Source organism: Phycodurus eques, chromosome 5 (genome assembly GCF_024500275.1).
Source record: "Phycodurus eques isolate BA_2022a chromosome 5, UOR_Pequ_1.1, whole genome shotgun sequence".
Taxonomy (NCBI): Eukaryota; Metazoa; Chordata; class Actinopteri; order Syngnathiformes; family Syngnathidae; genus Phycodurus; species Phycodurus eques.
Genome location: NC_084529.1, coordinates 17,429,025 through 17,441,698, shown reverse-complemented (window position 1 = coordinate 17,441,698; position 12,674 = coordinate 17,429,025). Strand labels below are relative to the sequence as shown.

General features: G+C 41.6%; 1 protein-coding gene across 1 annotated transcript; it reads right to left on the bottom strand.

The window, feature by feature from the left end:
* Window positions 1-590: 590 nt before the first annotated feature.
* Window positions 591-3,162, bottom strand: c5h11orf96 (chromosome 5 C11orf96 homolog). The gene has a single exon (XM_061676593.1). It carries the CDS (start codon window positions 2,987-2,989, stop codon window positions 2,606-2,608), a length of 384 nt encoding a protein of 127 aa, XP_061532577.1. The 5' UTR covers window positions 2,990-3,162; the 3' UTR covers window positions 591-2,605.
* Between the last annotated feature and the right edge of the window lie 9,512 nt (window positions 3,163-12,674).

Sequence of the window (12,674 nt, the reverse complement as noted above, 5' to 3'; positions counted from 1 at the left end):
CCTTGGTGAGGACGGGTAGCCATTTTAATCAATGACAGCATAATAAAAAAATGTTTGCATACTAAATTAGCGATTGAAGATAATTTTGGGGTGCTGTTATGATAGCAATATAAGGAATAATGTCCTGAAAAGTTGTCATTTTGGAGGTGCTTAGGATTCCGCCCGACAGCGATGATATAAACAATGAGCGAACTTTCTAGTATTCAAGAGTGCATTCCTTTGTCTACACCAACTATGCATCGAATTTGGTTACCAGTTCAATCGCTAATGTCACACCAAGACATGGCGACGTATTGATTTTGGCAATGTAAAAAAGGGTTTTCCAAGGGCAATTAGTTATTTATCAATTGCTCCAAAACAGATTGATATTATTGGAAATGACTGCTAGTTTCATTTTCTTGAGCAAAAAAAAATATACAAAGCTAACTGGTTAGTGAAATATAGGCCATTTGGACACTATAGGTCATTTAAACCCATTTTCTTTACTCTATAAAGGTTGGGAAACATTGGCAAAGAGTGTTCCAGTAATTGCATTGATTCAAGAAACAAGTCTGATAACTCAAAATACTTTATAATATTTATTAAAATACTTATGACAAACATGGTATATAATGTAAAGTACTTTCAATATAAAGCACAGAGGAAAGGTTACAGTCTTTTTTGAAAGTCGAGGCGACTTCACAAGTCAGAAAAGCACAGTAAAATCCCAAATTTGGTTATGAGCAAATGAAGAGAATAAATAAACTTTTTTTGAAGAAAGGAATCTTTTCTTTATACATTTCCACTCGCTCACAAGAGCGTGAACTCCTCTGAAAGCTTCAGTGACGGCCAGGCCACTGCTTCGCTTAGTCGTGCCATTTACAATATTAGTAGTATGGCTACTTGCGTTTGATTTTTGTTTTGTTCTAGAAATAGAAAAATATATGCAAAAATAAAAATGAAAAATCAGTGGTGTGCCATTGTGCTATTAAAAAAGAGCCCAATGTGCCATCTCTCAAGTCTACAGCGGAAAAGGAATACACTTGAAAACATGTACAAGGTTCATACTGTCTTTCTTCGAAGTATGCTATTTTGATTTCTTTGTATACGACACCAACTACGCCAAGGCTGCCCTTTGTCACCGATTCTGTTCATAACTTTTATGGACAGAATTTTAAGGCGCAGCCGAGGCGTAGAGGGGGTCCGGTTTGGTGGCCTCGGTATTGCATCTCTGCTTTTTGCAGATGATGTGGTTCTGTTGGCAACATCAAGCCGTGATCTCCAACTCTCACTGGAGTGGTTCGGTGTGAAGCGGCTGGGATGAGAATCAGCACCTCCAAATCCGAGACCATTGTCCTCAGTCGGAAAAGGGTGGCATGCCCTCTCCAGGTCGGGGATGAGATCCTGCCCCAAGTGGAGGAGTTCAAGTATCTTGTGGTCTTGTTCACGAGTGAGGGAAGAATGGAACGGGAGATCGACAGCCGGATCGGTGCAGCGTCTCCAGTGATGCGGACTTTGTATCGATCCGTTGTGGTAAAGAAGGAGCAAAGCCGAAAGGCGAAGCTCTCGATTTACCGGTCGATCTACGTTCCTACCCTCACCTATGGTCACGAGCTGTGGGTCGTGACCGAAAGAACAAGATCAAGCGGCCGAAATGAGTTTCCTTCGCACGGTGTTCGGGCTCTCCCTTAGAGATAGGGTGAGAAGCTCGGTTATCCGGGAGGATCTCAGAGTAGAGCCGTTACTCCTTCACATCGAGAGGAGCCAGATGAGGTGGCTGGGGCATCTGATTCGGATGCCTCCCGGACGCCTCTCCGGTGAGGTGTTCCGGGCACGTCCCACCGGGAGGAGACCCCGGGGACGACCCAGGACACGCTGGAGAGACTACGTCCTTCGGCTAGCCTGGGAACGCCTCGGGATCCCCCCGGAAGAGCTGGAGGAAGTGGCTGGGGAGAGGGAAGTCTGGGCGTCCCTGTTAAAGCTACTGCTCCCGCGATCCGACCTCAGATAAGCGATAGAAAATGGATGGATGGACGACACCAGAAACAAATTAACACTGTGCTTAAATATAGAAAAAAATAATGACACTGTAGATTAAGATTAACTCTGCGGTTGAATATAGCAGAAAAAGAACTAACAATTCAATAAAAAATGTATTGCACATAAAAGTGAAATACAAATTTTACCTACAAATGCTTGAAAACAGTTCTAAAATATAAAATTCACATATATTGTACTTTAGAAACTAAATTAAACAGAACTGCACTTAACAAATGTGCTGTACTGTATTAAAAAAAAGTTTAATCCACTGTAACTATTATGCACTTTGAAGATTTAATGCAGTGATACTTTCACATACCACTAGAGGGAGTTCGTGTACCGCACTTTGAGGGCCACTAATATAAGGTAAAGTAAAATCCTTCTACGCTGTCGTATACAAAGAAAGTAAATATACTTTTGAAAACATGTTGAAAACAGTTCCACCTGCTACTAGGCCGCCCCGATGCATCTTCACGTTGTGTGCTGCACGTTGACATGTTAGTGAATGCTAAAAGCAGACTTTGCCCCAGTTTGGTTCACTTCAACCGCGCTCCATCAAGAGGAACCACAAGGTTTGTTGACCCCTTCACTGGGTGGAGTCCGAATCACTGGAGTCCATGCCGGCCTGCGTGGGCGACGGGGTGCACTGATGGCGGGCGCCCGGCGAGCTGTGCAGGGTCTGGGTGCTCCTCCTCAGGTTCTCCAGAGACTGCAGGAAGGAGCGCCGCGCCCTCTCCTCCTCCAGAGGCGACGAGCCCTCCTCCTCCACCACCTCGGCGATCTCGGCGAAGGTGACCGGCTGGGTTTTGAAGCGGGCCTCGCGGGGTCGCCGGGAGCGGCTCTTGCCCCTGGACGGGCCCTTGGGGACGGGCAGCTGCTGCGGGAACTCCTCCATGGCCGAGGCCATCACGTGGGCCGGGAGGACGTGGAAGCCGGACGCCTCAGTGAGCATCGGACGCACGGCAGCCATCGGTGACTTGCAAATCCAGGAGCAAACTTTTGCCTTTCTTTTGAGTTCTATGTCCTGAGAACCAGAAAAAGCAAGAAGGCAATCAATCCGTTTTTAAAAGTCCAGCACACAGAAGGTCAACACAGGTCAGCCTCAAGTGGGTCTAATGCTCCTGCTTGTTTTCCTTGTCTGCTGAAATCATGCAGCCCTCAGCTCCTGCTCTCTCTTTTATAATATGTCAGCCCGCCCCCTTCTTCTCTCGTGCTCCATATTTGCTGTGCGTCTGGTCCAACCTACTCTCCCTCTTTCCTTAACGGTCACAGTTCCACCTCTGTACGATTCAGTCACCCCCCTCAAAATAACAGTGGTGGGAAGTAATTAATTACAAATATTTTGTTACTGTACTTGAGTAGATTTTTTGGGGTATCTTGAGTCTTTATTTTTCTTTTACATCCTACATTTGAAAACAGATCTGTACTTTCTTCTCACTTTTTCAAAAAAGGCATTTTACTCTTTTTCCAACTCGGCGGATGACGACGCAACATGAAAAATTAACTATAGAGAGGTAAACTCTTGATCGAGTAGGTATTGTAAACCGGACAAAACCTGGACAACAGTGACATGGAAGAATGTGAACCTGGGCGCAATAGCAACAACAGCAAAATAGATATTCCATATTCATGACGTAATTATAGATATGTGTTTGATATTGTTGGCTACAAGAATGATTAGCGGTAAATGTGATGCTTCTTGCGCCGCACTAAAAAAAAAAACAAGTTTCTGGCTTTCAAAAATTCTCCATCTAAAAAAAAAATGAAAAAAAAAAACCTACTTACTTACTTAAGTACTTTTTCACCTGTTATTATTAGCTAATTTAGCATTTTTGTTAGTCACTTCACAATGCTAGCAAGTCTATGGTAACATGTTTTGATACCATAAAAGTCTGAGCCAATGCTAGCACTCTTGGTTTAAAATAAATAAATACATAAATAAATTATATATATATATATATATATATATATATATATATATATATATATATATACAGTTTTGATGTGCCAAGTTATGAAAACGGTTAATGTATATAATTGACATAAAATAAAATGTTACCTTTGTATTTATGTACATTTCAGTCTGCACTTTTTGACTTTTACTTAAGTAAAGGATTGCCGTGATCCGTGTTTTTGTTGACTTTTGCGTTCTTTAGATAAGATTTCATTTTGTTTCATGTCTTGTTTACCTGTGTTCATGTCTTCCTTGTCTGCTTGTTATGCCTGGATCAGACTACAAGACAAACTATGTCAGACTATTGCCATAAAATCTTGCCGTATCTCGGTCAGTCACTGGCAACAATACACGACATTTATTCCGGTACCACCGTATTATTATTATTATTATTCTTGGATTACTCCTGCTCGCCTGCCTCATTTCTCTTGCTTCCCTACATTTGAGTCCATCTGTGCGTTCACACATCCACCACGAAAACCCTCATCCGTGACAGACTCCAATCAGTACTTCTACTTTTACCAGTCTTTTTTACACAAGTATCTGTTCTTCTACTTAAGTGCAGAGTGTGAATACTTTTGCCACCTCTGCAAAATAAACACACTAGTGTCGAGGGGTATGCAACGACTCGAAGGGAAGGGAAGTTCAGGGGCAGTTTACGCCACAAAACGGAACCACGAACAAAGTGGAAGTTTAGAAACCCACACGAGCCACTTTCACTCTGCCCTTCAAAGTCGGCTTTCCCCCTTCGTTACTCTGCGTAAAAGGCATCGACATGGAAGTCGACCTGCAAATTTGCCAGCTCTGAGGTGACATTCAAGGGATGACCTCACCGTCTGACAGTCTTTGGGAATGACGTGACAGCTTTACATCTCTAGTAACGCAAGCATGCGTTGACAGCCTATTTTGTGTCTTGTTATACACACAAATGCACGTGCACACACACACACACACACACACACACACACATATACACCCTTCTTTTTAGTTGTAAGTCACACTGATGCACACTTTAATACGGTCTCCATCTATTTTAAGTCCATCCAAGGTTGCAGCAGCTGCCAAGTCATGTGACATCACATGACATTTTTCAGCTAGTGCCTAATTTGTAATCTTGTTGATGGAGAGCACTGTTCCAAAGCGCAATAACTTCATTTTGGCGATTCAGATGATTTCTTGTTTGTTTGTTTTACACAGACCTGCAAATTTTCAAACTGGAAACATTCAGCAAAATATAATAAGAGTCTGTACTCAATGAATGGCATGGAAACACTGACCTCTCAAATTTGGCTCTTATCTTGTTTGGGAAAATACAGTGTTACCTTGATGTATGAGATGAACTCATTCAGTAATGACCTCATAACTCAAAACATCCATATCTTTATCTTACCCTGTTGAGAAGAATGAAAATGCCTTTTATGCATTTCAGCGCCCCCCACCCCCCCCAAAAAAAAAAAAACTCAAAACATTTTGTAATGCGTTTTTTTAAATAATAAAAATAGCACTCTCTAATATTGCACTTTATAAAAACAAGCAGTACTAACATAATTGAATAGAATGTGAAGAATTAACCAGTTTGTGGGTCATGATAGTTCAATGGGCACTATACTGCTCATTCTGGAGTATAATACACAGATACATACAACATGTAGAGTTGATGATGAACCACAGAAGTCTGTCACAACTAAGTTGCAATAATATTAGTCATTTTTTTTGCAGAGGATAAAGACTATATCCCTGTGAGTATTATATGCTTGTGTTGCAACCTCTTGTGTTCAGATTTCAGTTGTTTAAAGGTTTATAATTCCTGCGATATCGATGCTGGTTTCTTTGACTCTTTAATGGTGGTTTGCATTGTGTGTTAGCATTAAGTTAGCAGACTTTTGTAAGACAAAGTAAATTTTCTTTGGATAAATACACAAAATGTAATTCTCTTAGTTTCATGTTTAGTTTCACTGTAAACAAAAAACAGCTTGAAGCCGTTTTTTCTTTTGTGAAGAATTGTTATTGTTCCATAGCTTCCAAAGTGCTGCTTGTTGTGACGTTAACTGCCACCATATTTAGCGCTCCAAACTTTCTGATCACAGTGCGAGACAAACAAAAAAAAAAAGCAGTCCAGCAACAACTCATCTTGAAGAACTCGTAAATCGGATCACGTGTAAGGTGATGTACCAGTGTAATCCTTCATGTTTATTTCAGATGTTACAGCCGAAGTAATGTGAGTGATGCTATTTCATAAAGTGACCACATAAAGACCTTCACTCACTATTGAGTAATAGTATAGTAGCAGTGATGGTTATGAAACAAGGGCTTCAGAAGGTTTAAGAGTGTAAGTGATAGGTGTTCTCTATGGACTCCACTTGATGGTACGTGCATGCATGTGTGTGTATATGCTCGAGTGTGCACAGTGTAGAATTACAGTGCAAGGACACATTTCCACAGGACACAGCATTGGCATGGACGGCACACTGCGACAAGCTCAACACAGTAAGCAAATCCATAACAAGGAAATCAATTATGTGCTAGCGTTAACCACAAACATGTTTATATTCTTTAAAAAAAACAAAATGTAAGAACGCCACTCACTTCAACCTTGGGAAAACAGGGCAGGTTTGCCGGGGCGCAAGGTGAGGAACGCACCGCAGGCCACATTCCCCAGAGTGGATCACAATGTACCCACTGTGCAGGGGGACGCCTCGGTCGCCACGGTAACCAAAATGTCAAGAGGAGGACGGAGAGGACCAAGGGGAGGGAGGGGACGTCACATATCTTCAGCACCTCGTTGCGTGCTTATTAATAATTAGGTCGATGAAAGACTCTAAATTGTCCATAGGTGTAAACGTGACTGTGGATGTCTAGAAAAGGCAAAGTAGCACAGCCGCAATTGAGCCACCTTGAACGGCGATGATGTCCTAACATTATATTCAATTGGTGTACAGTAGATGTGTTTTCTCTATAAGAAAGTGTGTTAAAAAAAAATTCTGGGCTGGTGTCACAAACGATACAAAATTAAACTACAAGGTTTTCAATTCAAGGTAGGCCAGACCATCAAGCAGCTCGTTTACAAAGAGATCCATCCTGCAGTGTTTTGCTTCATTCAGTGTGCGAGAAGAGGCAAATGTTGCGGCAGGGCAACACTTGGCTGCTTCGCCATGACAACACGCCTGCATGTTCACAACGCCCTGAGCATCTGACAGCTCCTCGCCAGGCTGGCCCGCACGGCTGGGTGTGACTTTTTCCTCCGCTTTGAAGACGTGGACGACATCAAGATGGCAGTGACGATGAAACGTTGGGTGATCCCGGAAAAAGCTTTCCAGGAGTGCATGAAGGTGTGCAAGAGAAGGATGGGGAAATGTGTTAAGACTCCAAGGGGACTACTTTGCAAGGGAAAACTTGTAGTTTGGATTTGAAAAAAATATATATACATTTGTGGCACCAGTCCTGCCACCTTTCAGACACACCTCATATGTGTTCTGAGATTGGCAGGCAACCAGCCCAGGATGTACCACACCTCTCGCCCAAAGTCAGCAGGGATAGGCACCGGCTCATCTGTAACCCTAACGTGGACAAGTGCGAGAATGGACTTAATGGTGGTTTAGTCAATACTAACTCCTTTCATCATCCAAATAACATCACACCTATTGTTTCTTGTTGGCAGCACTTATCATAAAACATATACATCATGTATTTAGAAACAAAATCCATCCATCCATCCATTTTCTGTACCGCTTTATCCTCACAAGGGTCGAATCACCAAAATAAATTTACAGGGTATTTAAAGTAATAACCCCTTCTCTTTTATAATTGTGCTATTAATAATTAAGTCATCCATTTGATAAAATACATGTGTTACATGTATTTGCAAAAAATGTTTATTTGACTAATATTTGATTTCAAATCAATTAATCACTACAATAATCAAATAAAACAATAGATTTAAATGAACCATTTTTGGGAAAAGCGACTGAATTAGTCGCACAAATATTACAGGACTCTCTGTAATTGCTTGGTGGGAGTCAGTTCTGCTTGGAAACAAGGTCAAAGGCAATTCTGCTGTAAACAAAGAGACAGTCTTCTTCTGGGCGTTGACCTGCTTCCCTGTTCCCCAACCCATAAAGCCCCCCTTAAGTCAGAAAGACACCACAGGGAGACACGGGTTATTTATAAACTCGAAGAGTGGGAAGAATGCAAAACAACTTTTAGTCATACTTGTTCATTCATTTGCAAAATCCAACGAGAATGTATGAAAAATCCTGCCTGTACAAAAGACAACGGCCATTTTTGATTGAGCGACAACGTCAGAGAGATTGCCTCGTAAATGTGAATCTGTTAGCACGTTTCCAATCAAACTTTCCTCAACGTGGGCATGATGACGTGTAGCGTGAGATGAGCGGCAGGTGGTGGATGTCGAAAACACCGGCCGAGGTCACGATGTCCGTTATTCCAAAATTAGCGATGGGCCACCCGAAATAGACTCTTGGGTCACACGTGCGACGCACTGTGATGCTACTTTCGAACCCAAATTGGTCTTTAAAAATAGTTGGACTGGTAGCATGATGCACTGAAACCCATGAAATTTTCATTGCAAATAATTCATGCCCAAACCCCCCTAAAACAAAACAGAACAATAGTTCATTCCTGTGGGTTTCAAGAGTAAAACTGAAAACTAGTAGCAGTAGTAAGAAAAGAGGCAATACAAACAAAATTGAACAAAAGTGACGAGGAGGAGGGTGTGGGTGGCAGTCCGGGTGGGATGAAGTGTTGGGCGGGGGCGGGGGTTGAATCCCACGGATGCTGTGCTGCTCCGAATCGGTCAGCTCTTTCTCAGAGAAACTTCCCAGCAAAACACAGCGTGACTTCACACACCACTTAAGACGGACTGTGGTAAACAACAAAAAACAAAAAACCCCAACAACTGTTCTTTGTTTACAAGGTGATTTTCATTTCGTTTAGCCGATGCTTATGTAACCGCTTTTTTTAACAGCCATTACAAAGTGTCTTGTAAAAGCTCCATGCATTTGATCTAGCCGAATATGCATGTTTAACCCTTACATACTGTTCAGTGCAAAACTGACCTGCTTTGACATTTAACAGCAATAAAAAAATACCCTAAATTACATCCTTTCAACCCATAAACCTGTTGAAGTTCCGAAAGTGAGCCAAAATACACATACCGTAATTGAACATTTTGAAAAATGTACATCTTTTGCTACACTGAAGCTGATCCAAGTCAAATTTGACCTATCTACTAAAATGGACGTTGGATTTACCAGTGTGTGTTGAATCATGGACAATAGTGGTAAGAGTGTGAATCTTGAAACTGCGAACATGCAATAAAAGTGTAGTGGTGACAGTGTTGGTCTTTGGGTCATGAGGAAATCTCGGTGAAAGAATAAAACACCATAAGAATGATCATACATACATACGATATAGATGTGTGGCATTGATTAAGGCTTAATTGTCCATTTATTGATGTCAAGACCGGCTAGTTATAGGCTACATCTCGAAAAGATATCTAGTCCATAATTTCATATCGACAATTATTATGAGGATATGGCTCGAATATACTATGTGTGCATGGGAAATGAACAGTATACTGTGTAAGGGCTAAAAACAAATTGTATCATATGCTCTTAATTCATTCCGTACGCTCCTCGCGGGAGGTTATTAAAACTGATAGGAAACATTATCTAACAATATTCCTGCTCGGGTATGTTGCCGGTAGTCCCGCAGTGTGGATGGGGACACCATCCTATCACATCTCCAGTTGCACAACAGATGGGAAAACGCTAAAGGGACCAGACGGGAAGGTTACCGGATTAAAGGCTAATCGGGATCCCGACGGCGGGCGGAGAGGAGCTCCCGTAAATCGCGGCTCGTCCGCTTCCGCACGGCAGCTGTCCGCGTCTGGAACGACGCCTTTGGATGCCGGGAAGCCTGTTTGATCCTTTTTTCCTTCCAAAACGCAGCACGACTTGTTGACATATCAACCTGAATTTTAGCTTTTACTGGAAGGATTTTATCAGTATTTTGCCCAGAATCACCCATTCATCCATTCATTTTTAATCACAGGGCACAGGAAATAAATCAATCAATCAATCAATCAATCAATCAATCAATCAATCAATCAATCAATCAATCCTTTATTTATAACATTTTATATATTTACATATATCTAGCTTTCATGCTTACAAAAGCAAGACAAAGTGCTTCACAAAACAGTATACATGTACAGTGTATATCATATACAAAGTCTACACACCCCAATTCAAATGCCAGCCTTTTGTACAACGCGATATTAAAAAATAAGACTATCGATAAATCATATCAAATTTTGCCTTTTGCCAGCAGTAAAAGCCATTTCACAATTAAAATGTGTCTATTTGTATACTGTACTGGCGGAAGAATAGCATGTGACTTAAATACATAACATAAATATGACCTGTGTCAAACAACCTCATCAAATCTTTTGGGTAGACTTACAACAAGGATGACGTAACACATGTCGTGTCACGGATGTCGAAACCAACGCAAGTCGATTGTGCAAACAGGACGCACAGATTGCAGCAAACAGTATTTGTACGATAAACATGCTACTTTTGTGCAGTTACCTGAAGAAGATTTTGTCGACTTGAGAAACTACATTTATTCATTAACTGAGGAAAAAGATACAAAACATATTAAATATGGTGAGTTTAGTTCAGCATGTGCTCCTTGTCGCTGTCATTAAATAAAAACAGATTGTGCTACATACAGTATCCACTAAGTGCGAATATCAGGGTATTGCATTTCCATCATGGCGTTATCAACCGTTATTCTGTTTACAAAAAACACACACTTATCAGCTTGATCGCACTGTGTTGTGTTCAGGGTTTGTGTAGGAAATCAGAAAAATGTAAACATCACCCAGTCAAGTTCTTTCTCTGGTAGATTGTGGATGCTTCTGCTGGTCAAACTGACATGAGGTCTGCGGTCACCGGAGATTGTTTAAAGGGGGCATATGATGGAAAAAGGAATTGTAATTTCTTGTATACAAACAGTTGAGTCTGTGGAGTGTTTTCCTACCAATCAAGTGTGAAATTACACAATGAAGTCAATCTTTCTGTTCTGAACTATGTGCCATTGGGGCTAATTTACATACAAGTGGGGGCTATTTGGGTTTGGTGATGTGTTTGGTGACACCACATACACAAAAACGCGCTGCCTTTCTGAGTGAAAATACAGTACTTATGCCTCTTTTGCGGCAGGTGCTGTTTTTCTCCCCACACTTTGAGCTACTCCTACAAGTAACTGCCTGTTCTGCCCTCTAGCTTCACCTGGGTCGCCATGGTAACATACTCGCCATTGGCCCACCAATATACAAGGATCGGTGTCCAGTCGCTCCCTTACACGAGACAGGTTTGCCCTCTCAAACGTGCTAATTTCAGCAAGACAAGAAATAGGGTGTAACGTGTACTAGAATTGTTTATGCTTGTGGATTTGGGATGAAAGTGACAGAAACATTATTATAACACGAATGGGAACTTTTTTAAATTGCAAAACAAAACCGGAGGAATGTCTCTTTATCGGTAGTGTTGAAAAACCATCACTTTTACACCGTGCAAAATGTCTCAAAATGGAAATTGCAGCTCAAAAATGACAAAATAATGGCAATCAGTGTGATATGCGGCGTGCTGTGACAGACAGCCTTAAATCTCCATCCATCCATTTTCAACACCGCTGATCTTGGTTAGGGTCGCGGGGCGCTGGAGCCTATCCCAGCTGACTTCGGGCGAAAGGCGGGCTACACCCTGAACCGGTCGCCAGTCAGTCGCAGGGCACATATAGACACGGACAACCATTCGCACTCACATTCACACCGTCACTGAGTGGGAACTGCACCCACGCTGCCCGCACCAAAGTCAGGCGAGTGTACCACTGCACAATCAGTGACTTCAGCCTTAAACCTGAGACTGCAAAACAAACAAAGGAGTTGCCAAAAGGGATGGCGACGAGCAGTTACCTATAAACAAACGTGTTGATGGTTGTCTTGCTGCCTGAAAACACACACACACACACACACACACGTTTTTTGCTTCGATTCAACGGACAACTGTGGTGCTCCTTGGCCACATGGGGGCAACATAATATGGACATATGAATATACACGGAGACTTCTCAGTGCCTCATTAAGCCGCAGTAATATTCGTTGTTCTTTGATCAAAGAATGTATGCCTGTGAGTGTGAGCTATATTATCTGTATAGATGCGTTGCTCCACTGTTCAAATTCAAATATCCATTGCTTAAAGGGTTATAGCACCGTGACACTGATGCTATTCTTTCATTTTGCATTCATTGTGAGCATTAAGATAGAAGACTTTAAGACAAAGCCATGTGTTTGTGTTAAATACGCAAAGTGAAATTATCTTTGTTTTATGTTTCGTTTGACAGTAAACATGAACTGGGATTGGCAATCCACAGCTTGGAGCCTTTTTGAAGAACTGATCATTATCTGCCAAACTGCTGCGTATTGTGAAGTGAGTTGAGTTTGCTGCCACCTTAGAGCACTCGTATATCTAAAAATGTTGCTTGCAAGTCAAGGCAAAAAAACAAACAAAAAAAAATCTCGTTTTGAAATCAGACGTCAAGGAAAGTCATATCAACTGTGGTTCAATTTATTTTAAAAAGGGGTTTGGTTTGGTAACTAAAAAAAAAACAAAAC